We start from the raw sequence: 26,911 nt of genomic DNA, 5'->3' as shown, positions 1-26,911 counted from the left end.
CATAAACCTAATAAATCACATGACCATCCTCCCAGGCACTTATGCCAAGAATCGCAGAATTGGGATCCTTCTACTTTGTATCAGTATACTGATCATTTTTACCCCTTAAATATGTTTTATATCAATCCCCTCTTCTCCAACTCCATCACCTTAAAACATTCCTTCAACACTTCTGCCTAGATCAATACTAATAGTCTACCACTTCTGGAGTTTTCTCTAAAATCCTCAAGCTTTGAATGTCATACTGCCAACTGCACCCTTACACCACAACTGCCCATCCTTGTCACAGATATCTACGTTCCTCAGGCCACCTCCGCACTCCCCTATCCCTGCCTTGTTGTCACTCGCTCCAACACTACTTTGTCTTACTTGTGGTTAATTCAGTACTTCCAAAACCAGTCTTTCTGTTCTCGTCCCTGTCTCCTTCAGTAACTTGTCCTTCACCCTACCTGAGGGCCTCACTCCACAATCACACCCCAAACCTGGTTATACCAACAACTGCAGCCTCTCCTCTTCACTGTGTTCCCAATAATCATCCCACACCAGAGGACCTACAACCCTCTAATCCTACCAACTCTTCACTACCTCCACATTTTCCCCTCTTTATTCAGATGAGATTTCAGAGTCGATCATCCCAATCCCTCCATTCTATACACTCTCAACTCTTTTGCCCCTCTCTCATTGTCATACATCAGCACGTCCCTTCTTAAACACAACTCCTGTCTCTTCATGCCTGCACAAACACAGGTGTATGTGATGGGAAAAACATTCACGCCTGTGGCGGTGGGTATCACTTTAAATTCATGATCATTAACTTCAAGCGGGCCCTTAACGTTGCCCGGCAATCACACTGCCCTTCTCTGATCCACTCACTCTCCCATCTTCTGGCCTGTCATTTACACCTCTCCTGTTTTCACCTTCTACCCTATGCTCACTCTCCACTGTTAACCTTGTTGCTTCCTTTTTCACTAATAATGGAACAGCAATCATAAGACAAACTTCTATATGATCTCCAAACCGTACCTGCCCACCCAGGCTCATATACTCTGCCCTGACTCCTTGACCACGAATGAACTGTTGAAAAACCCACCTACTCAAGTACATCACTCAGACAATTCAATCCCCTACATCATTTTTTTCTCTTTGCTTAAATTGAAGTATAATTAACATACAGTGTTTTATTATTTTCAGGTGTACAACAGGAGTCAACAATTCTGTACGTTCTTCCGTGCTCATCACAACGAAGGGTCCTCTGGATCCTTGTCACCTACTCTACCCACCCGTCTCCGCTCTCGTAACCATCAGTTTGCTCTCTCTAGTTAAGACTTTCTTTTTCTGTTTTGTTTGTTCATTTGTTTTGTTTCTGAAATTCCACATAGGAGTGAAATCACATGGCATTTGTCTTTCTCTGACTTACTTCACTTAGGATTATACCCTCTAGATCCATCCACAATGTTGTAAATGTCAGGATCTCATTCTTTCCCATGGTTGAGTAACATTCAGTGTGTATGTGTATGTGTGTGTATCACGTCTTCTTTATCCAGTCACCTATGGATGGACACTTGGGCTGCTTCCCTATCTTGGCTGTTGTAAATAATGCTGCAATAAATATAGGCATGCATACATCTTTTTGAACTAAGTGAGGGTTTTTTTCTTTGGGTAAATACCCAGTATTGGAATTTACTGGATCATATGTAATTCTGTCTTAAATTTTTTTGAGGAACCACCATACTGTTTTCCACAGTGACCGCACCAGCTTGCATTCCCACCAACAGCATACGAGGGTTCCTTTTTCTCTACATCCTCACCAACACTTGCTTCTTACCTTACCGATTTTGGCCATTCTGACGGGTATAAGGTGATATCTCATTGTGGTTTTGATTTGCATTGCCCCGATGATTAGTAATGTTAAATACCTTTTCATGTGTCTGTTGGCCATCTGTGGTTTTTTTGGAAAAACGTCTGTTCAGGTCCTCTGCCCATTTTAATCAGATCACAGATTTTTTCAGTTTTGTTTTGGTTTTTTGGTGTTGAGTTACATAAGTTCTTCACCTACTTTGGATATATCAAAATATCAATCGATACCAATATCAAATATATCAACCGCAAATATCTTCTATTTAGTAAGTTGCCTTTTTGTTTTGTTGATGGTTTCCTTCACTGTGCAAAAGCTTTTTGTTTTGCTAGAGTCCCATTAGCTTATTTTTGCTTTTGTTTCCCATGCCTGAGGAGACATCCTCTGCATGATTTTTAACTTCTCTCTAGCATCCAATTACGAATTATGCAATTACGAATATGTAACTATTTTCTCCTCTTTAAAAACCATCTTTTGACTTATTTTCTCCTCCCTTTTCTTTCACAATAAAACTCAAAAACGTAGTATATGTTCCTTTCAACTTTCCTCATTTTTTCCTGAAGAGACTATAGTCAGACTATCACTGACTCCACTTGCCCACAACTTCTTCAGAATCCCTCAGTTCAAGGTCACCAGTGAAGCTCCATGGTGCTGAATGCAATGACCAGTCCTGGGTTCTCATCTTACTTGACCTTTCAACTACATTTCACAAGGAGGATCGCTCCCTCCTTCCAAGAATTCTTTCTGCACTTCCAGGCCACCGTACTCCTGATTTTTCTCCCACTGAACTTGCTGATCCTTTTCAGTCTCTTTTGTTGGTTCCTTCTCATCTTCCTAACCTCTGACTAGTTGTTTGACTTCTTCCTTTTTTAATCTTCATTCATTCCTTGGTAAGCACATCTAGTTTCTTAGCTTTAAATATCATCTCTATGCTGATAGCTCCTAAGCGTATATCTACAGGCTACACCTCTTTCTTGAGCACCTGGGAAGGATATCCCAGTACCCATTCAAGAATAGTAAGGAGGGCACGTATTGCATGGTGCACTGGGTGTTATGCACAACTAATGAAGCATCGAACTTTGCATCGGAATCCGGGGATGTACTGTATGGTGACCAACATGATATAATAAAAAAAAAATCATTAAAAAAAAAGAATACTACTCCAATAATTGTCCCCCTTTGTCCTATACCACGTATTTTTGTTCTTCACTAGATCTTTCCCATCACATTAGTGATGCTGCTCTCTTGCAATTTAAAACAAAACAAACAAAAAAAACCCCCTTGATCTCACTTCCCTCACCAACTACTTATTCATTTCTCTGCTATCTGCAGAAAAACTTGAAATAGTCTATACTCGCTGACCCACTTTCGCCAGTCAATTCCTCTTACAACCACTCCAGTCAGGCTATTGTCCCCACCTCTTCATCAAAACTGCTTGTCAACATCACTTCCAATGACCCCTACATACTATGGCAGTGGTCAGCGCTCACTGCTTATTCACTTGACCTAATGGTAGTACTGACATAACTTGTATGCCCTCCTCTCTGATACACCTTTTTCTTGGCTTTTCATTTTGGCTTTCAGATCAACACTCTTGGATTTTCTGGCCCATCTTTATTAGTTATCTTTTGCTGGTTCCTCAACTTCTCTCCATTCTCTTAGTGTTGGAGAGCTCTAAAATTCAGTGTTGGTCTTCTTCTCTCCTCTGTCTTCCTAGATCACTTCAGCCAGACTCGTTTTAAATATCACCTCTATGCCTACAATGCTCCCATTTATATCTGCAGTCTAGCCATCTTCCCTCCACTCCAGGCTCATATATCCAATTTCCTAATCTGTAGCCCCAACTGCCTCACTAATATGCATTTCCAACTTAATACATCCAAAACTGAGCCCTTAGTCATTCCACTCAAACTTACTTCTCCTATACCTCTAATCCCTTGCTCAGGCCAGTTTTGGGAGTCAGTCTAATTCCTTTCTCTTTCATACCCTCCATCCACCCACTGGTAAATCCTGTCAGCTCTACCTTCAAGCTACCTGGAGTCTGACCACTTCTATCTTCACTGCCCTCACTCTGGTCCAAGCCATCATTATCTCTCACATAAATGATTACAACAGGCACATAACTGTTCTCCCTGACCCCACCATTACTCTTCTACAGTCTGGTCGGAACGATCCTTTCTATTCTTAAGGCAAATATTATCACTGTGCTGCTTAAAACTTTGCAATGACTTCCCATCCTACTCTGCGTAAAAGTCATATTCATTACAGTGGCTTATAGGGCCACTGATCACCCTTCCATTGCCTTTCCAATCTCGCCTACTATGTCTCTCTTCCTTGTCCCCGGCTAATACCTGGCAGGTGCCTGTCTCAGGACCCTTAAACCTGCTGCTCCCCTCCCTGGAATTCTCTTCCCCTGGCATGTACATGCCTTGTTCCCATCATCTCCTGACCTTTACTCATCAACTTTCAGTGATGCCATTGGTCCCCACACCTCTTCTCTTTCCATGTTTTATTTTTCTCCTTAGCACTTATTACCATCTAACATACTATGTAATTAGTTTATTTATGTATTATCATCTTCCTTTCAGCAACATGTAAGTTTCACAAGGGCAAGCTTTTCATTTTGTTTGGTTCCTACTATATGTACAATCTAGGCATCTAGATACGTACCCTACATAGAACAGAGCCTTGCACATTGGAGATGCTCAAGAATCATTTGATGAGTAAGTAATGGCGTCTCCGATCATGATCTCTCCAATCAACCTTCATCCTGTCTCCAGAGTGATAGAATTAGAAGATAAATCTGTTCACCTTAATTTTCAACTTAAAACCCTTCAATGGGTCTGCAGTGTTATAGCTTATGCAAACTGAAATGTCTTCAGTAGCCAGGCATATCCCATCAATGTGATGAGGAGAGTTCGGTCATGTGCGGCAGGGGAAGGGAGGATAAGAAAAGTGGAGAGTGCATAACCCACCTAAGGACATGCAATCCAAGTATTTTAACAAATTGTCGCCACTACTTGGCAGCCCCTGTATGCAGAATAAAGAACCATCTCCACAGCCTGGTTTGGTAGGCACGAGGCAGGCCTGCCATGCTTACCCCCTCCTGGGCCCCATAACATCAGAGAAAACAGACTGTGCATATCCACAAACTGAGTCGTTGCAATGCAACTGAACATGTTGCTTTTTCATTATTAAATAAACAGGCAAGGAAGCAAGATGTCACTGTTGGCATAGTCTGAAATTATATCTGGAGCCCAGATGTTTGAACCAGAGAACTAAACTAGCTAAAGGCAGTTACGTGAGGTAATTATATCTGAGTTTCAGGGTGACGTGATTGGGTATCTGAAACAGGTGATCTCCCACTCAGTGATTCTAATCTGTCAGGATCCTACCTTGGACAGGAAGAGTATCATCACCACCAATTTGAGCTTATTTCCCATGAGGGACCAGAAAGACTTGAGATGTGCTCTCATAGAACTTCCCTCATCCTGAAATCCCCGCGGTACTTTGCTGAGAATGGGTCCTTTGGACTCACCACAGTAAATTGTACTTCCCTCAAGATTTCTACGTCGGAGTGCTCTAGCCCAAGTCTTCCACAGGACTTTGACAATGGCGTACAAGACTTCCACGATCTGACCAGTGTTCACTAGAGCAGACTCATCCCTCAATGGTCCCAACACATACTTCACTTACTGTTACTACCAAAGATTCATCCTCTTCTGTCGTAAGACCTTTATAAATTCTCAGAATGTCCTTCCAACCCACACAGGGAAAGTGTTCAGCCCAATAGTCAGCTTCTCTAGGAATCCTCCGTAGATCCACTCAAGCCAGCTAATTACGTCTCTCCTCTTTTCCTGCACTGTGGCCCATATATATCTCCCTTCCTGTCTTCATTTTATTAATTGCAATTACTGTTTTATCTCAATTCCATAGGGGCAGTAACCATGTTTAATGGATCTTTGAATTACTGATGCCTAACCTAGTACCTCGCAATTATGAGGCACTCCAATGTCTTCTTAATTTAACTTAATTATAATTAGATATAAGAGTGATCTGGTCAGTGTGGCTAGAGTAAGGCTTCATAAGTGCTGGGAGGGAAAGAGGTGTTGGAAAGAGGGAAAGAGAACATAGAGAAAAAGAGGTCCAAGTTATATTACAAAAGTTTTTTTCACATTTCACATAAAGAAAGGCAGTACTTTGCATTGGAAAGAATGTTACAATGTGTCAATTTTTTCTTTGCCATTATGGGCAGAATGTGAAAAACTCTAAATTCTCAACATTGTTCAATTAAAGCTTGACTCCTGCCCCCCAAAAAAGAGTATTACAATGAATCCCTATTTGTTGACGCATCCTTAAAATTTTAAAAGGCAGTCTAGTATAATGATTGAATGTTGTCAGACAATGAGAGCTCATTCACTGCACAGTGAACTACTCCTTCTATGAGCTAATCTGACAGAATAATTATATTCTAGCTAATGCAAATTAGTAATAAAAACATCAAGATTCTCAAAAAATAAACTGCCACATGATAGAGAGTAAACACAGAAAATTCACATAATATAAATAGGCTTAAAGTATTAAAATTATTCAATCCATCACCACCAATAAAAAAATACAAATTGAAAAAAACAACCAGGTACTCACTTAAAACCTGTTAAATTAGCAAGTTTTTGTTCACATTATTATCACCTAATGCTAATGGATTTACTGTTGATTCTGTGAAAATTAATACTGGGAAACCTTACTAAAATGGGAAACCCTACTAAAATTGGGAAGGGGGCTCCCCACCCACCACCACCCTACCACTCTTGACTGACTGCAGACCCAATAGGAAGAGATGGACTTGACCTTGCACATGGATGCTACTTGACTATCCCAGCCAGGGAAGACACGCTTTCCTATCCCCCCACCCACTCAATGGCTCAGCCGGTGAGAAGCCACCACACTTGGAACCCAGTTTACTCCAATGGGCTTTTAGTTTACAACAGCCTTCCCAACTGACACCTACCCTCCTTAAAAGTGTACCTTTGTTTTCCAGACATCCTACTATAGCTTGTTTGTCCCAGATGGCAATTCTCTTTTATTCCTGAATAAACCCATCTTTTGCTGGTAAAATAACTGGAAGCTTCTATTTTTAAGGTTGACAATCTACAGGAAAGCAATTTGAACCCGTTGTTGATGATTTATCATTAAGAAATTTTCCACCTCTTCCTCTTCAAGGAGGTGGGCAAGCCGGTTGGTGGCCGTGGTCTTGTGGCAGATGCAGAGATGAAGATCTTTGTGAAGACCCTGAGGGCAAGACCATCACCCTGGAGACTGCGCCCAGTGACACCACTGAGGAGGTCAAAGCCAAAATCCAAGACCGGGAGGGCATCCCACCTGACCAGCATCATCTGATTCTTACGGGCAGACACCTGGAGGATGACTGAACCCTCAGACTACAATATCCAGAAAGAGTCCACCCTGCACTTGGTGCTTGGCCTGGAGGATGGCGTCATGGAGCCTTCCCTCCACCAGCTGGCCCAGAAATACAACTGCCACAGGACGATCTGCCTTAAGATCACCTAAGATCACCTGCCACCTAAGACACCCCTGCACTGTCACCTGCCACAAGAAGTGCGGGCACACCTACCACCTGCACCCCAAGAAGAAGGTCAAATAAGACCCCTTCACCGGCTCTTCTTTTGCTGGCAGGGCAGCCTCCTGCCAAAGCCCCAAGGCCCTGGGGCCTCAATACAGTTTCCTGTTCATTGACTAGAGAAGGAAGGAAGGAAGGAAGGAAGGAAGGAAGGAAGGAAGAGAGGGATTGGAGGAAGGGAAGGAAGGATGGGAGGAAAAAGAATAGGGAAAGGGAAGGGAAGGGAAGAAATTTTCTCAAAAGGGAGTAGGATGCTATAGATACATCACAGTATTTTTAGGCAATGAAAAACTAGAAGCTAGAAATGCCCAAAAAGCATGGTTAAGTGGAAAAGATTTACCTACTCTTCGGAATATAGATATATAGTCATCCTAAAAATTGCACAATGACTGTTCATCATGGAAAAAATACAACAATAGTAATAATGGTTACTATTTATTGAGCAGTTACTATGAGCCAGGTACTATGGTTAAGTACTAATTTATTATTTCTTCTTTTTTTTAAAGTACGATCCACACCCAGCATGGATCCCAGTGCGGGGCTTGAACTCATGACCCTGAGATCAAGCACTGGGCTGAGATCAAGAGTCAGATGCTTAAGTGACTGGGCCACGCGGGCACCCCTATGGTAAGTATCTCACAAGCACTGTGAGATAGATTCTATGACAGGGTTTCTCAATTTAGCACATAAAAATATAAAGTGCACAGTTCAATCTGAATTTCAGATAAATAACAGGTATTTAATATACATCCATCCCATGCGATATTGCTCATCTGAAATTCAAATTGAAGGGGAAGCATCCTGTATTTTATCTGAATACTGGCAATCTGTTTTACTGATAAGGAAACTAAGACATGGAGATCGCCTAGGGACATACGGCTAATGAGCAGTGATAAAGTGCTAAGCATACGAAAAGAGTAGAACGGAAACTTTTGTCTCTGAGTGATTATAAATGGGTAAAACATATGCATGCCCACAGAGGACGGGATCAGGGCTAAGAAGAACTGGTGACAGGTGACACCACTGCCACGAAAATCTCTGGAGCACTTGGTCCGGGCGCTGTGCTATGACAGCCTTGCACTCCCATTGTACAGATGAATAAACTGAAGAGTTCGATCTTGCGCTCAAGGCCATGAAGCTAGTGAGAGCAGGCTCAGATCCTGACTCCAAGGCTCTTGCTTTCCTCCACTTTGTCATCTTGATCTCCCGGGTGAGTTTTTTTTCCCCCTTCAGGTGCAGTCCCATCAATGTTGATATAAAAGTTTTTGTGCGATAAATACCCGCACAAGGACACACGAGTATTTCAAGGAGAGCTGCAGGACCCAGTCATTAAGGGTTTGCTTTGGTTTAAAGCCGTTCCTAGAACTAACCCGATAAAACTCTTAGGAGAAAAAGTCATGATGCACATTATGGCTTAAACTGTGATTTCATTTAGAAAGTAGAAAGGCATACTCCATACTTATCCTTTTAAAAGTGAGATTGTTCTCCCACTCAGGCCTCTCGCTAAGCTCCTCCCCTTTCTCTATACACTTCCGCAGGTGAACTTGTTAGTTCCTTCAAGTTACTCAGTCAAGAAGGGGTTCTGAATTTCTGCAGGCCAATCATATAGGAAAGCACACGTACACACACAAACAGAAATGCCAGGATGATTTCACAGTGCAGCAATGCCTAGGCTCTATCCATAACAGGACATTTTAGGTGATTTCCGTCAGGTGTCAGCTTAATATTTCCTTGAGAGGTTAGCCCACATTAAAAAGTCTGTGCTTTTGACTGTTTACTCTGAAAGAGGCAGCTGGCCACAGGGCTGCCTGTGACGCCTCTACCACAGTTTGCTTTTGTTTTTCCCTCTTGATAATTACCTCATGACTAAACCACTCACTGGTCCATGTAGAAGAATCCCACAGAGATGAAAACACACTTGTTTAAATAAAATATTTATGAAGAAGCCCTAAAATGTCACTGAAGTAAATGCAAATTATCTTCACATATTGTGCATCCAATATGCCACTCGTTCCCTGGAAGACTATTTTCTGATTGCAATTAACATTAATTTTTAAAAATTAATCCCATTGTGCATAATCATTCCAATGTCTATTCATAAAAAGCTAGTGTTTTAAGGTTAACTCTCTTTTGACTATCTTTGAAAGTTCTAATAAGACTAATATTTAGTCTTGAGGATTATTTTGAAGATTTTTCCTTAGAAACGACATTTAATTATTATCTTATATGTACATCTTCTAATAAATGATTTCATTCTAATTCAATACAAGGTGACATTAGTGAAGGTTCCACATTCTGGCCTTTTAATGAAATACTATTTGGACACAATTTTCTCAAGTTGCTCTTCTTCCCCCCCCCCCGGTCGGGTGAACATAATGGATTCTTATTACATTTTTACAGAACCCTCAAAATAAAAATTTGGGGCAATATTATCAAAAGAAAGTTAAGAATCCGTCGATGTGTGTGGTAGCTGTTACAAGGCCCCTGACTTTCCATACCATCTTTCCTAATTTTTTGGGAAAGAGATATGAGCTGAGCTGAGAAGACTAGCTGGTTTCATCTTCTGCTTGATGGTCTGGACGGTTGTCCTCCACTTGGCTACACTTCACAATCAACAGAAGCACTTAAACAACATACTGATACCAGGCCCCACCCCAGAGATTCAGATTTAATTTGTCGAGAATAAAACTCAGTCATTGGTAGCTTTTTGTTGGTTTCATTTTTGTTCGTCAGAGCTCCCTAAATGTTTTTAACGTGCAGCCAAGGTTGAAAAGCACTTGTTTAGAGAAAGCTTTTCCTAAGAGGGTTAATGTCCACTTGAAAAGAGGAGTCATTAATGATGAGCCATAAGGCTCTGCTTCACACCTGCACCGGCAAATAAAGAAAAATCTCTTAGAAATACAAAGCTGCAATGTCAATGTAAACCCAGTATCCTGAACAAAAAGAATGCATAACCTACAAACCAAGCTGAGTCCTCACACCTGCACAGCATTTAACCTAAGGTTAGAGACTAAATCCTTTGCAGAAGAACAGAATAGACAAAGTAGGTCTGAAGGGGGCTCTTATGAAAAGTACCTAGGAAATTTCCATTGACAATAACTCTCAGATTCTTAGTACGTGTGATGTGTTTACCTAAGAAGCTACTTTGACTTAGATTCAACCCTTTCTAATGGAACCCAAGGCCTTGCTGCTAGTTTAGCTCTGAGCTTCCGTTTTTACTCATACAGACAAATCTCTCCCAGCCACACTTCTCAAACTTGAACATGCCTGCAAATCCCCTGCGGATCCTGTGAAAACAGATTCACGTGCAGTAGGTATGGGTGGGGCCTGAGAGTCTGCATTTCTAATAAGCTCCCAGGTGCAGCTGATGCTGTTGGAGACGAACCCTTGGAGAGCAAGGTCTTGGAAGACATCATGAGGATTAAATGAACTGACCTACATACAACGCTTGGCACAGACGCGGCTGGCATCCAACAGAAGGAAAGACTTAACAAGGACAATAACAAAACTTGGTGAAAACCTAGAGATCACATGATCCAACCCTCCCTTCTTTTCCAGATGTGGAAACAGCAAGTTAAGAAAAGTTAAAATCTCTACCTCCTTACAGCCAAAGGAAAAATCAATTGTTTTTAACTGCAAAAATGTGCAACCAAGGTCCATGAGTGGAAGTTACACAGAGCTCCTCATTCCACACCAGGAAAAGTCTTTTAACAACAAATGCTGTCCTACAACCGTTTGGCCCTCTTGAGGAGAGAGTGTGAAGTCTCCAGTTACAAAATGTGAGCACGGACCAGCTGGTGATGTGAAAGGACACATTGACGTTTCAGGTGACTGCTGGACCAACTAAGAGACATCACATACTTACTATGTACAAAAATATTTTTTTTAACTAAAACAGAAACCTCATTTCCTTCCTCACTCCAACTCTGCTTCTCCTGAAGTCTTCCCCTCTGTAGTAAATGGAATTACTTGGGTCAAAAACCGTTGGAGTCGTCTTCTCTCTACTTCTCTCACCCCTCACATCCATTCCATCAACAAATCCTAGCACTGTTACCTTCCAATGCATCCACAGCCCAGTTACTTCTCACCACCCCCATCACAACAACACCGGCCAAGCCGCTCTCCACCCTGTCTGGATCGCTACAACAGCCTCCTGACAGTTTCTCTGTCTTTGTCCTCGATCTCCCAACAGAATTTTCTCAGCAAGCAGGTGGACTGCTGCCACTTCTCAACCCCTTCCTGCTCGTTGGGAGTAAAATCCAAAGTCCTTCCACTGATTGACAAGGCCCTACGTGATCTCTCTCCTCCAGCCCTCAACCACATTTTTAGTCATTCTCAAACTTTCACTCTCCAGCCACCCTTAAACTCACTGTTCCTTGAATCACATCAAGAACGCCCCTATCTCAGGACCCCTGTCCTTGCTCTTCCCTCCGTGGTGAAGGCCATGCTCTGGGATTTGCAAGTGTATGCCCCACATTACCAATATATGAAACAACATAAAGATATTTAACAGATTCTAATTGCTCTCTATGGAAAAAAGGTGCCCACACTCAGCTTAAAGATCAGCACTTTACTCTCCATAGCTGGTACAGATGAAAAGCTGGGTGAGGCACTCCAGTTCCACTCGTGACTCAGCTTCACTTTTCAAAATTGCTCTTTCATCAGATCCTCTCTTAACACCAAGTCAGGGAAGACCAGGTGCTGCTCTCCCACCCCAGAGCAGCCCAACTACCTGGGCTGAGGATAGCCCTTGTTGAGGGCCCACTGGTCTGTGACTCGGGTGTAGTCCGCCTCTGAAAAAGTGAACAAACATCCCAGATGCAGTGTCCTTCTGCTGCCCATAGGGAATTATGTCCCTTTTCTTCTTTTAAAACCAAAGTTCTGCAGTTGAGCTTGAGAAAACTTAACCACCGCTGAGTAGCCATGGATGGACCACGGACAGAGAGCGCCGGGACACGGCGTTCGGGTGAGTTCCTCTGCAGAAGAGGAAGTCATCCACTTCCGGAGAGGACCGTGTCAGGGACCCATGTCCCAGGGCCACCGTGTATGCTTATTCTGGTCACACGAGACAACAAGCAAGCGCACCATGCACCGTGCTGTGCAACGCAGCTACTCCAGCCGCTCAGCTTTCAGGGCTCGAAATGAGAGCCATCTTGGTTCGGACCATCAAACAGCTTCCGAGGGATGGAGATAAATGCATCTAATGTAGGAATTACTGCGGCCAAGGAGAGGAAGGAGGGAAGTGAGGGGACATTCTGGCCTGAGCTGAAGGGCCCTGAGAGAGAGGATGCACTTTGGCTGAGCGCTTCAGCCTCAGCCCCTCTCTCCCGGCGCTCACTGTGCCCCCCTCCTGCCTCAACCCAACCCAAAGATCCAGAGGGGCACGGGTTACCTAAAAACCACGGTGCCCTCGTGCTTTCAGGGCCTCAGCCGTGATGGTGCTTTCAGGAACTCAAAGAACAGCAAAAGGCATACTCTTAACCGTGGCTGTTTCTCAGCCAAGGAATAAGAAATGTTTCTTCTAAGTTTTTTCTCTGTAACTCTTCCTCAAGGGCGGCCAGGTGCAAGGGTTGAAGAAAGCCCAAGAACATGGAATCCAGCCCATGTTTTAAGCAGAGGCATAAAATCAGTCAAAAAGATGTGTTGTGTTAAACAGGAGGCTCAGCAAGAGGCCTCATCCATCTTCTCTTATAAACCCAAAGGCAACTATTTACTTACGTGGGGTAACAATGGAAACTTATGGAGCGGACACCGACAAGGAAGTGGGATGTTTCAAACCTAGCCCTTGCTTTGGGTGAAGCATATTAAATAATTTTGTTTCTGCAGCTTCAGGAGAAAACTTCGCCCACTTAGGACATCATCCGGGACTCCCAGGTCATGAAACAAGGAACTCTGATTCCTGTCTGTGGTCTCTGCAGCACATCACCGCCCGCAATGAGCCACACAAAGGCTGGCCATCGAACCTCCAGGGAGATCATTTGGGATCAACAGTATTTTTTTACTTAATTCTGCACTTTGAAGTAACACATTAGGGATCATCCGATAAACTTAATTAATGTAACCACAGGCAACGGGGAATAATAATCTCTTTCAACAGAGAAATAGATTTCAAATAGGGAAAATGTGATATAAACTTTCAGCAGATGATTTCTCTTCACCCCACAGACCCATTAATGTGCTATCAAGGAAATGCTATTTAAGTCAGGCTCCATGTATATCTCTTTATAAGTCAAATAATTCCCTAACTTATCCTTTGTGTAAGTAGACTTCTATATAACATATATATAATATATAATGGATTGGCTTAAAATAGGCAAATTTGTACTGGATAATTTACACAGCAATCGCTCATTTCCAATATTTATACACAGGAACATCAGGGGCAAAGGCCATTTTCTCACCCCATCTTTAACACAATACTTTTTTTTATATTTAGGTTCAGAGAATATTCGAGAAAATGATTTCTCCAGGTAAGAAGACTCTCAAGTAAACATATGGAAGCAATGTGTCTTCCAGTAACCAGAAGTGGATGGGATGTGGGAGACCCAGGGCCCTTAGGGAAAGCAAATGACTCCACTAAAACTCCTTCACTAAAACTCCTTCTTCCAACCTTAATTGGTCAAATGCCAAAATAAACGAACTTTCCAAAGTTAGGAGCTGTACAACTTTCACTAGGGATAACTGCAGGTGCCCCAGCCGTGACCAGCGAGCCCACCGAGCCGGGTGTGCCCGGCGGCGGCAGCTCATAGAGTCGGGCTCCCAGGCCCAGGCCGCCTCCACGCCAAACGACCCGCCGGGAACCGGTTCAGGCCCGGCTGCCCAGGACCCGGAGCTCCGCGCTGCCGGCCCAGCGCCAGATTCCGCCCCGCCCTTCCCACCCCAGACCAAGGAAGGGAAATGGGCGCTCCGAAGCGAAGGTGAGGAGCGCCCAGCGGGATTCAGCCGCAGCCGGGCCCGTCCCCAACTCCCAACTTCCCAGAGTTTCCTCCGGCCTCGTCCCCCTTCCCACCGCTGGTGAAGCGGCCGCGGCCTCCCCTCGCCCGGAGCGCAGAGCCCGGCAAGTGGAGCCCGGAGCTCGGGAGCCGCCCCCCCGGAGCCCTGGAGACCCGAGCGCAGGTGGCGGGCGTGGTCCCTCCAACCCTGCCCCAGCCCCCCGGACCCGGCCTCGGCGCAGCAGTCTCCGCCGGGGTCCCCGCCCGGGTCCAGCATCAGGCCACGGCGCGCCGCTACCTGATCCCCTCCTCTAGCTCGGCGGCCACCCCCTCCTCGCCCCAGTCGGCGTCGCTCTTCTGCCTCAGGCCCCGGTGCGGCCCCAACTCCCAGCCCAGGGCCCTCCGGTCGCGCCCGGCGGCGGCGGCGGCACTCACCTGGGTCGCGGAGCCGGGGTCTGGCGCGGTCCCGCAGGTGGTAGATGAAATCCTGGCAGCTGTCGTGCTCCAGGGCCCCACGGGCACAGAGCTCGGCCAGCAGCTGCAGCGCCTGGTGACAGAGCGCGTCCCTGGCCCCGGGCATCGCCCCCCCGCATCCTCGGACCGCGCCGGGCAGGCGGGCGCGGGAGACAACCCTCCGCCTGCCAGCTCACAGCCGCCGCCTCCGGGCCGTCCGCGCTCGCCGTCAGGGAGCCGCCTTTTTTTTTTTTTTTTTTCTCCCGCGCTGGCTGCGGACGAGGGGGCGCTCGCCGGCTCCTGGAGGAGCGCGGGACTTGGCTCCGGACCGGGCGCTCAGAGCGGCTGCGCCCAGGCTTGGAGAGTGGGAGCGAGGCGCGCTCCGGTCATTCTCGCCAGCCCACCCTTCCGTCCGCACGCAAACCAACACCCTCTCCCACCGTCCCTCGCCGCGTGCATTCAAAGCAGGGGGTGCGTGGCGCGAAAGGTGCAATTCGGACCACACCCGCCCGATCTGGAGAGCCGAGTCCTGGCTTCGAACTTGAAAAAGCGCCGTCTGGGCAAAAACCATGGGCCTAAGGATGCTAGATCCCCTAATGCGGTTTCGGGGCCAAGATCTGCCAACAAAGGAGGGATTTCCCACGTACAGGACCTTTTGACCACCGTGGTGTTTTGGAGACGGTGGAGGCTTGCACGTTAAAACTAAGGTCAAATATATGGCTTCTGAGAAAGATGTCGGGACATAGATCCTGGCTGGTTTTCTAAGCAGCTGATTAGAAATCCAGGGATTGCCAGCGTGTCTCCCATATCCACCAAGTTAGAGTATCACAGAATCTAAGCTTTTTGGAAGGGAACTCTGGGCACCTCTCATTGCACCCACCTCTTCAGCATCTCAGGCAATAGGCCCAGAAATAACTTTGAAGGACTGAACTCGCGGGGGCTTGAGAGCAGGGGAGGGGTGCCTGGCACTACGCCACAGCCTTTTAGATATATAATCTCATTTAATTCCCTTGATGGCCCAGCAAGGTCTATATAACTGTTATCCTTATTTTACCAATGAAAAACCTGAGACTCAGAAAGGCATCACCCACCCAAGTTCATACTCGGGGAGGCAGGGTAAGGTATAATTATCATAGTAATAATAATTATTATTATTATTAGTTTTAAGTAAAACTAGTGTCCAGGCCCTACCCTAAACAATTACAGCTGACTCTCCATAGCTGGCACTCAGCCATAGGCTGTGCTGTTGCTAGGGACACCTCACAGCAAATCCTACTGTGCAGTAAGGTATTTCAGGATGCCACAGAGCGTTCACCCAACAGACAAGCTTTGAAATCCTGCTGCGAATGGTGCCGGGGCCTCAAGGATCTTATATTAGAACAGCAGAGAAAATGCAGAGTTACAAAGATAACTCCAGACAGTGAAAAGAGAAGTCGACTCTCTGTCCTAGGAAAACGAGGAAGGAGATGAAGCCAGCTGAAAGGGAGCCTCTGAAGGAGGTAGAGCAGAAGCTAGTCCTTGAAAGGAGGGAAAAGACGATGTGAGGGAGTGGCATGCGAGGGCTAGTACAGTAATGGTGGGGCGGAGGGCGTGTGTTCAAGCAGAAATAGACCACTGATGTGACTACCTCAGAGCGGAACTGAAAGCACAAGTCCAGTTAAGAAATTACTTTGAAAAGCCAGGTAAGATATGATGTGGGCCTAGATCAGGCCAAAGGCACTTAGCTGATTGCCAAGAACATCTAAATTTGAAAAACATTTCAAGGATTGATTGACAAGATTGCGCCCAATGGAATGAGATAGAATGAAAGACGCAGAAGTTTCACAAACTGACCTGGGTCATGGGTGGTGAGTAATGAAGAAACGCTTAGAATTGGAAGCCTAGAGTGTAGGAGAGAGGGGAGATTGGAGATCATCCACAGAAAGGCAGAAATTGAACTGCCATATTGGATGGATTCCTCCAGGCAAGGAGAGCTGGCGAAATAGGAGAGAGCTTTGTCATTTAAAATGTGGTTCCGTAAGGAGGAGATTGAAAAGGAGCAGTGACGGAGAAAATATGGGACAGAGGGGAGCCATGGGGGCCAAAGGAGGAAGAACGTTTGATGGAGGAGTGATATCCTGTGTCAACTGTCAACAGAACCTACAGAGACAAAAACTGAGGAATGCCCTTGGATGTAGCCGGCAGTAAGGCAGCCGTTATCTAGATGGAAGAGTTACTCTGGAACCAACCTTGTGGAAATTAATTTAAAATTTTTGTGCCTAGGGTTTCTCTTCAGATAATGCTAATACTTGCGTTAGTGAATTGCTATAAAGATTACGTAAAGTACTTGGAATAGTGCTGCCGTGTAACACGGGCTCCGTCAATACGTGTTTTTTGTTGTTGCTGTTGTGTGTCTGCTACAATGTGCTCAATGCTAAACGCACTTTCTTAATTTATTGGGACAACACTCCTAGGTAGCTGGTGTTACTATTTCCTTTTTACAGGTGAAGAGTGTAAAATCAGGCGGCTAAATAATCTTCCCAAGGACAAACTAATAGATTAGTTCCAGAGACAGCCACAATGATCCCCCTCATTCCGCATGTCCTTTTTCAATGTGATTTTACCACTCCTTCAGTCAAGAAAAGGAGTCTATTTCCGTTGTCCCTTGAATTGGACAGGGCCTGTGACTTACCTTAACCAAAAGAATATGTGAAAGTGATATTCTGGTGTCAGAACGGTGGCTGGCAAGGATGTGGAGAGAAGGGAACCCTTGTGCACCACTGGGGGGAATATACTTTGGTGCAGCCACTATGGAAACCAAAATGGAGATTCCTCAAAAAAATTAACATTGAAGGGGCACCCAGGTGACTCAGTCGGTTAAGTGTTCAGCTCTTACTTTCAGCTCAGGTTGTGATCTCATGGGTCAGGAGATCCGCACTCAGAGGGGAGTCGGCTTGAATACTCTCTCCCTCTGCCCCTGTCCCCACTCTCTCTCTCTCCCCCTCTCTCTTTCTTTCTAAAATTAATAAATAAATCTTGGGGCGCCTGGGTGGTGCAGTTGGTTCAGCATATGACTCTTGATTTCGGCTCAGGTCTGATCCCGGGATTGTGAGACTGAGCCCTGCCTCCGGTTCTGCCCTCAACATGGAGTCTGCTTGAGCTTCTCTCTCCCCCTGCCCTTCCTGCTCATGCTCTCTCTTTCTCTAAAATAAATAAATCGATAAATAAATAAATCTTTAAAAATAAATAAATAATACAATGTTTTTAAAAAATTAAAGTTGAACAACCATATGACCCAGCATCCAGCAATTCCACTTCTGGGTAGATATGCAAAGGAAATGCATATCTTGAAAAGACACCTGCAACCCCATGGTCGTTGCAGCATTATTCACAATAGCCAAGCCGTGGAAACAACCTAAATGTCCACCGATGGACAAATGGATAAAGAAAATGTGATACACACACACACACACACACACAGAGGACTATCATTCAGCTTTAAAGAAGAAAGAAATCCTGCTGTTTCTAACAATATGGATAAACCTGGAAGGAATTCTGCTAAGTGAAATAAGCCAGACTGAGAAAGACAAATACTACATGGTGTCCTTTGCCTGTGGAATCTAAAAAAACCAAAACCAAACTAACAAAGAAAATATACTGATCTCACAGAAACAGGGTAGAAAGATGGGTTGGGGTTGGAGAAATGGGGAGACGTACATCAAAGGATACAAACTCAGTTATAAGGCTCTAACGTACAGGATGGCGGTTATAGTTAATGTTATGGTATCGTGTACTTGAAATCTGATGCAAGTGGATCTTAAATGCTCTGACCACAAAAAAGATGTTTTTAAAAGAGGTAAAAATTTAAAAGGTGATGGATGTGTTACTTAACTCGATCTTGGTAATCGTTTCACAATGTATATGTACACCAAATCGTCAAGGTGCACATTTTAAATATACACAACTTTATTTGTCAATTATTCCTCAGTGAAGCTGGGGGGAATAATTTTTTTTTTTAATCCTGTAAGTCTTTCATGCTGCTCTTAGACCATATCCTTACTCCTGCATCCAGGACCCAGATTCTGTTCCTGGGAATTCCTAGTGGCAGAACTTCCTACTCACTGGCATTTTGTTGGATTCTGTTCCTTATCAGATCGTTGCCTCCAACAAAAGAAAATAAGATCCAACTGGCACTTGTTTTTAGTGAGCCCTTGCTGTTTCCCAGTGATTACCACTCCTGAGAAAGTCTCCCAGACCTCCGGCTTAATTAACCCTGATAGGAATTCATCCCCACACTTGCTTTAGAGCCTGCACTATATTCACCTGGACCAGGAGACGAGAACTGAGCTCATGTTCCGTGACAAGCACTCTCTCATCTTGGGCATCAATCTCCTTTTAAATCCGTGAGTCCTGCTTGGAGTGAATTTTTCCTGAGAGATGAAATTAAAGCAGATTTTGGAGTGGGTGGCCCGACTTTGCATGCGTCCGTTATCATTACACCAAATAGCAGGTTGTTCTGGGACGTTCAAAATCTGTACTCTTCCTTCCTGGGCTGTGTGGTTCCCTCCCAGTTTTATGATTGCCGGTTACGAAGTCATAACTCCAATTTCTATGACTTAAAGAAAGTAGAGATTTATTAGCTTTAGTATTTAAAAGATACACCATAAAAGGAGTCTATGAAAAGGAACAGAAGGCAATGTTCCGGGTCAGAGGGCCTGGCACTCCTCTGCTGGTTCTACATTTGTCTTTTCTGAATGAGGACAGGGGAGGGAGCAGAGGTCGGCTTTCTGCTGACTGACAAAAACCTACACCTAAGTACCTTCTGCCACCAAGTAATTTTTTTGTAATACTTTTGGCGTCCCTGGAGCTGCCTTTCAAAGTGGCTGACGTCCCTCACCCTGGACAGGTCTGGGAAACTGCTGGAGGCACTTCTGGATGCTGGAAAGAGAGAAGAGGATGACGAAGTCCGAAACTGGCTAGACTGTGTCACAGTGGTCGTGAAATATCCAGCTAGCGAAAGAGGTGTCAGAAGAAAAGACTCCAAATAGCCAATACCTTTCCTTGTCTTCCACATCAAACTTCCTTTCATCTTCGGTGTTAAAAATAGGTTGACCTGCACTCCAGTGCCTGCTTATTGAGAAAAGGGGTCAATGTGCGTATTTATGGGCAAGAATGTAAGCATTAAGCACATAAGGAAGAGTTTCAACAATCCCTTTCTTGATCTTTGGTTAGCAATAAATAGCTTGGACAAAAATCTCTAGTTATACAAAGAGAGGAAGTGAGAGAAGGAAGGGGGAGGGAGGGAGAGAGAGAATCCATTTCATTGTCTCTCTAGCCTTATTCAGAAGACTGTAAGATTGTATACTTTTCTCAGCCCTCACTCTATCCAAAGTACCAAGGTTCAGGTTGTCTGCTGAAAAGTTCAGTATTTAATCACATTTAATCAACCGATCAATTAATCATATGCCTACTGAGTGCTCACTAAATGCAAGGGGTTTTGAAGAGAACTTCTGGGTTGAGTTTTAAATTTCCATACTCACACTTTCTTCTTGTTATGTTTTATTTGTTATTTAAAACTTCATCCTCAGTACTGCTTATACTTTGAGTTATCCCTATGGCAAATTTCCCGTCTTCCTTTCCCTCCTCTAACCTACCTGCTTCTCATTCTCTTCTCTCTCATTTTGTTTCCATAAATCTATCCTGCAAGGCTTTTGTCAGGAAGCAAAGTAGAATTTGGAATCCCAGAGGTCTATTTCAAATCTTTATTATAATTATTATATTATTTTTTACTCTAGTTTTTTGAGTTTGTGCTATGTGCCAGACACTCTAAAAAATATTCTAAGAATTCGCATATAATCTCTATAATGACCATAGGAGCAGGGTCTTGTTATTAACTACCCCTGCTTTCCAACTGAGGAGACATAAGCACAGAATCTAAGCAGCCGGCCCACGGTCACAAAGCCAGTCAATGGTCATGACGGGCTGTGTGACTCCTGAGTCCTGCCTTGAACACTGTCCTCTTCTGCAGGTGGGTACGCTGGGTCCAGGTGAACGAACAGAGCCCATGTCCTGAAGCTGAATGAACCCAAAGCCAAAAGAGCAGAACTGGTATTGTGCCTTCACCAACTCTGGCAGATGCGATCAGATCTACACCTTGATTTTGTTTTCTGCAAGTGAGGATGGGCAGGATCTGACCAATGGACATTTATGTCCTGTGGCGTCTTTCCAGACTGGCTTAAGTGTTCATTTATTGCTGACATTTATTGAATAATTGCTCCACGCCATATACTCTATGCTCTGCTTCACAGGCTTGGCTTAATGGAATCACAACCATTTGAAATAGTTGCTATCATCCTGACTTTGGAGATGGTAACACTAGAACTCTGAGGGCTAAGTCACTTGCCTAAGGTCACGTGGTTAGCAAAGGATGAAATGAAGATTCAAACCCATGTTGGGGAGACTCCAAAGACCAAACTCTAACTATCATACAATATGGCTCCCCACGAATTTCTTACCAGAACTGCCTGGCAGGAGTGTTCAAGTTTTATATATACTTGGAGATTCTTATATCCCCCTGGACGACTGCAGGCAAACCAAATCCACTCTGTGAAATGAATTACACGTAGCTTACTAAAGAACTGATTAAAGCCCAGGTGGCCATAGGATAAACTACAAGCAAAACACTCTGATCTCCTATTATTCTGCAAACCCACTCCCACCTGACTAAGAAATCTGCGATCCCGCTGTAGTCTGGATGCGCTCCACTGGGTTTCTCCTGGTGTGCGTTCTCTTGGTACTTTTCTTCTGCACTTCCGCCTTTCGTGTCGGCATTAAAATCACCTTTTTCAACCACAGAGACCTCACCTTTTCTATCTATAACTTATCAAAGTTCAGACTCTGCATAAAGAGTTTCCACTAACCATTCGGCTCAGGTCATGGTCTCAGGGTCGGTGAGATCGAGCCCCACGTCGGGCTCCATGCTCAGCCTGGAGTCGGCTTGAGATTCTCTCTCTCCCTCCCTCTGCCCCTCCCCAACTCTCTCACTCAAATAAATAAAAAAAAAAATATTTAAGAGTTTCCACTAACCAGACCTAAGTTTTCCTGCTGTTCAATAACTACAAAATAATTACTGTCCTCTACCACACAAATACTTTTTCGCTCCTCGTACATGGGCACTGCTTGACCGTTTCTCTATCACCTCGTTTCTCTCATTTTCATATAGGTCTCTAAATATGTGCTCTGTGTGTGTGTTTGTGTGTGGTGTGAAATATTCTCTGCTTTCTTGCTAGAAAAAAAGGAACTCTTTTCAGAGCTTGGCCAGTAGAGGAAGAAAGAGACTCTGGAGCAAACCAAGCACCTTCCCTAGATACATATGAATGTAGCAAATAAGCTATTTTTTCCCCTTTTGAACCATGTTATTCCCTATGGAAGAGTATGTGTTTCCGAAGAAGGTTAGAATTCTTCAGGCTCGTCAGGGCACAACAGTGAGCCAGGGTGAGGGCTTATTTCACGTTTCTCGAAGGGTCTTTTGAGATCAGACCTCTTCTGTGAGAGTGCAATGTATTGAAGGAAAGGGAAAGTCATCAAGTTCAGATAATGAAGGTTTTGCGCAAAATCTGACCTTTAATGAACCGTAGACAGCTGCCTGACTTTGAGGGTTTACTTAGAACAAGAGGCGTACCTTTTAAACTATAACTTTAACTCTCATTGATTAAAATAAAGGCAAATGCCTTAATTTTCTTGTAGATCTAAAAAAGGGGGTCATTATATATTGGGTGTCCTATTTGAAAAAGTTCTATTTTAAGCAACATAATGTTATTTGTGAACTACTTTAAGGATACTGACTCAATAAAATAGCAAGAGGGAATCTTGTTCATTTTTTGTTTTAAAATGCTTAGGATATTAAAAGATATAGTCAAAGCTTGTTTTGTGAGTTGGTTTTTGGTTTTTTTTTTATGTTAGCCTTTTACTGTGCCATTTTGGAGAAAAATATCTTGCATATATTATTCAAGAAAGAAAAAGTAGACAAGCTTTTTTAAGTGTTTTTCTCTCCCCCAATTACGTTCCTATTTTCCTTTGATTTCCAGTAGTTTTTAGGCTCAATTGGGGGTGAAACTCACTTAAAGTGAAGTGAATCTGTTGTATGAAACTTCAAACACTGATGCAAGTTAAAATGCAAAAGATGTTGCCTTTGAACACAGGCCTCCAGGGATAGAGTCGGGGAGGGGGAGAGGAATTAGGGCTGGATAGGCCTAATACCTGGGTATTCTCAAAACATGGCAGCTGGGAACTCCAAAGTGAGTCATCTAGGAGAGAGACAGAGCCCACGGTATAAGGCACAGCCTTTCATAACCTCATTTTTGAAGTGATACACAGTCACTTCTGTCATATTCTATTAGTTACACAAACTAAACCCTGGCACTGAGTGTGGGGGACCATACAAAGGTGTGAATCACAGGATGTGGGATCACTGGAGGCCATCTTGGAGGTTGGTTACCGCAGCAGGAAATTCTCCAAACACAGTAAGAGTGTGTAAAAGGAGCTCGATGATCAGAAAACATGAAAAATGTTCATAAGTGCAGTGCTTCCCAATCTTTTTCACATTGTGGCAGACATGGAAAATGATGCTATTTATTCAGTAAGGTCAGGTTAATGGATGAGTCTGTCTGTAGACAGACCAACCGTGCGGCTTTGGCCGGGCCCATCCTCTCCTGGTTACGCTACAGACTGAAGGAATCAGTATCTTTTACACCTATAACCTGTTTATGTGCTAAAACATTCTCCTCCCTTCTTCCAGTCTTGCCTCCTACAATCCTTCCTCCTCAGAGGGGTTATAGTGATCTTTTAATTCATTTTAATTCATGAGTTAAATCACATCGATTCATTACTTAAACCTCAAACGGCCTCCAATTGCAGTGGAAATTAAAAATCCAAACTTCTTTTGATCTACAGTGTCTAGCAGAACTGAGCAGAATTGCCGCTACCTGTCCGACAGGTAGTCTCCCCCTTGCTCGGTCTGTGTCAGTCACATTGTTCTCCGTCTGTCCCCACATACAATCAGTTGGTTCTTAGTTCAGTGATGTTTCACTTACTCTTTCCTCTCTCTTAGACTTATGTCCTCAGCTGCCTCCTCCCTTTTCTTAACATTTTAGCTTAAACATCATCTTCTTAGAGAGGCCTTCCGTGTTGATCCTATTTAAATGCCTTATTTCACACTAATCTATTTCCTTCTTATCACGTATCACTATCAAAAACTATCTTGCTAATTCTACCAAATCACAAATGCTTCCTGAACACCTATTATGCACCAGAAACTGTTCTAGGTGCCAAGTATCTCTTTGCTTGTTTTTTCCCTATTTCCATCCCTCATTACTCATGAGGTAGGACTTGTCTGTCATCCCTGAGAATCCAGCATCCGAGACAGGGCCTGACTCTTACAAAATATCCAGTGCATATCTGTTAAATGAAAAAAGGTAAATGATGACAGGCAGCACGCAAATCCAGATGGTCCAGGGTACTCATGACGGCATGGGTCAACGGCTTGGAACACATAAGAATCAGTGTCATATGTCAAAGAGTCACACAGATCATGAAATCCTAAGTCCAGGTGAGCAGTCTGGATCTGGGTCTATGCAGGACAGGGAGAAAGACTGTGGAGAACCAGAAGCAAGATGGGAGGAACTGGTTCTTGGAAACAAAATGAGGCTTCCCTCCATGGCCATCTCTTTCACTGTCAGTCTTTGGCACCCCCCAAACTCATGCCCCAGTAGAACCTCAAGAGTGTGACCTTATTTGGATACACGGTCTTTGCAGATGTAATCAATTAAGGATCTAGAGATGAAATCACCCTGTATTTGGGTGGGGGGGGTGGACTCCTTCTAAGAAGAGGAGAGGACACAGAGAAGATGACAGAGACAGAGATGGGAGCAAGGCAGCAACTGGCCAGGGAATGTCAAGGAATTGCCAGGAGCCACCAGAAGCTAGGAAAGGGCAAGGGAAGATTCTCCCTAGAGCCTCCAGGGGGAGCGTGGCCCTGCCAACACTTTGATTTTGGACTTCCTGCTTCCAAAATCGTGAGAGAATAAATTTCTGTTGTTTTAAGTCACCAAGGTTATGGCAATTGGTTGCAGAAGCCCTGGGAAAATAATACAACAGCTGTGCTGTTACTTTCTTTTCCAGGCATAAAGTATGTGTTCAATAATTCAGCCAGGCAAATCTGTAGCCAACAACTTGCCCAGTGTTTGGAGTGACGATTTAAAAAATTCTTGCTGAAATAAATGTTTGATGATTGGGTGACCTGGTATCATTTCAAAAAACCCCTAGGAGAAACATATCAAAGCCTTTCAACAATTCTGTCTGTGACTATGAAGAGTCAAAAGCACCCTGAAGATCCTGACCTTTTCCTGCTGGCTGAAATAAAAATGCATTATCTTTGTCCATAGAATTACACAAGACCTGAGGTCAAAACAGATAAGAAAACAGAAGGTCTTGGAAACATGTCTGTAATTTTTATGCCAAGTTTGAAGTATCTTACCTTGACTCTGTATCAAGATTTAGTTCTTTATTACGCGTGCTGCTTTCTTGTGTAACCAATGGAGGCTTGAGCCAACAGCAGAACTTCTGGACTCTGTCAGATCACTTTAGGCTGATGAATTGAGCACCTTCTGGATAATTATGACTGTGTCAGTCACCGTGAGCTTTGAAAAAGTATAAGATCAGCTCCTACATTGTGGGACCTCCCAATTCCGGAGAAGGAACAGTGGTACCTAGTTAAAACACAGAACCACACTAAAGTTGTTGATATATATATAGAGAGAGAATTACAAAACAATGCAGAAGGACGGAGAAAATAATTCTATCAAGAAGCATTTGTCTATTATCTGGTTGTGTGGCCCAAAGTAAATGACGTTCTGGATATCAGTATCCCATTGCCAAAACGAACATGTTTGACAAGACCAGGTCCTTTTAGGCACTGACAGTATAAGCTTGACCTTGGATTATCTGTTTCATGTTTCATGTGTGTTGGTTTCATCACCATTGCTGGACTATGATGGGGTAGGAATCATGTCTCAGTCATCCCTCTGTCCCAGTGCCCGGGGCACTGCTTGGCCCACAGTAGGCACCCATTAAATGCATGCTAATTGGCTGAGGACTGAAATTCATCTTTCTTTCCTGTTCTAAGATCTCAGAACCAGGTAGAATTTCTTACCCTGGTTTGACAGATTTCAAACAACTGAATTTATTTTTTTAAAAGATTTAATGTATTTATTTGTCAGAGAGAGAGAGCACAAGCAAGGGGAGCAGCAGGCAGAGGGAGAAGCAGGCTCCTCACTGAGCAGGGAGCCTGATGTGGGGCTGGATCCCAGGACCCTGGGATCATGACCTAAGCCGAAGGCAGATGCTTAACCAAATGAACGACCCAGGCATCCCCAAACTACTGAATTTAAAGACAAAAAAATAAATGCCGGCAGGGAGCTACTGCTGGCCTAGCACCTGACCCTCACGAGTCCTGACAAAGGGCTTGAATCAGTTTTACTTTGATAGTCATGTGTCAAAAAGCTCCCTTCTCTGAACTGATGTAATCTCCTCACCCTCCATGATCTTCTCCGACACAACACCTTGGACAGTGACCACCACGCATGTGCCTGTATTTGCGAATGTGTCTTGAAGATGTGAGTGTTCACAGCGGACTAGAGAGAAAGAGTGTGTGTGTGTGCACGTGTGTATACATGCATACACATATACACAAAACTTTAGAGTAAATGTGAAATTTAGTAGCACGTGCATGCAAGATGTGTGCAAGAGACTCGGAGAGTGCGTTGTGTGTGCTGATTAGTGCAGTGAGAGGAAGGGAGTTCTCTATGCCCCTGCAGAATTCCCTTGCCCCACCTCAAACCAGAAGCCTTCCTCCAAGTCAGCTGAGTTTAGCCCAAAGAAGCAGCTCCGTGGAGGTGGGGGGCTCATGCCCTTGTCAGTCTTTGGGCCTCCATTCCCTATTCCTTGGGGGTAGGAGTTGCTGCACTGTGAAGCTTTATCTAAGATGACCATGGA

At 44.2% G+C, this 26,911-nt stretch overlaps 1 protein-coding gene, 1 long non-coding RNA gene and 1 pseudogene across 2 annotated transcripts in view; 1 reads left to right on the top strand and 2 right to left on the bottom strand.

Annotated features, from left to right (window-relative positions):
- SYT9 (synaptotagmin 9) overlaps positions 1 to 15,117 on the bottom strand; it is a 219,467-nt gene extending 204,350 nt beyond the window's left edge. Inside the window, exon 1 of the mRNA XM_034667621.1 lies at positions 14,864 to 15,117. Coding sequence (XP_034523512.1) covers positions 14,864 to 15,008 — 145 coding nt within the window. The 5' untranslated portion in view covers positions 15,009 to 15,117. The remainder of the gene's footprint in view (positions 1 to 14,863) is intronic.
- LOC105241864 lies at positions 7,121 to 7,520 on the top strand (annotated as a pseudogene).
- A 4,069-nt stretch (positions 15,118 to 19,186) lies between the features above and the next one.
- Positions 19,187 to 26,911, bottom strand: part of LOC117803382 — a 92,221-nt gene continuing 84,496 nt past the window's right edge. The window contains exons 2-3 of the long non-coding RNA XR_004627179.1: positions 25,395 to 25,626; positions 19,187 to 19,475 (exon numbers count right to left, since the gene is read on the bottom strand). This is a non-coding gene — a long non-coding RNA (uncharacterized LOC117803382). The remainder of the gene's footprint in view (positions 19,476 to 25,394; positions 25,627 to 26,911) is intronic.

Source organism: Ailuropoda melanoleuca, chromosome 8, assembly GCF_002007445.2.
Source record: "Ailuropoda melanoleuca isolate Jingjing chromosome 8, ASM200744v2, whole genome shotgun sequence".
Taxonomy (NCBI): Eukaryota; Metazoa; Chordata; class Mammalia; order Carnivora; family Ursidae; genus Ailuropoda; species Ailuropoda melanoleuca.
This window is presented reverse-complemented; position numbering and strand designations above follow the sequence as displayed.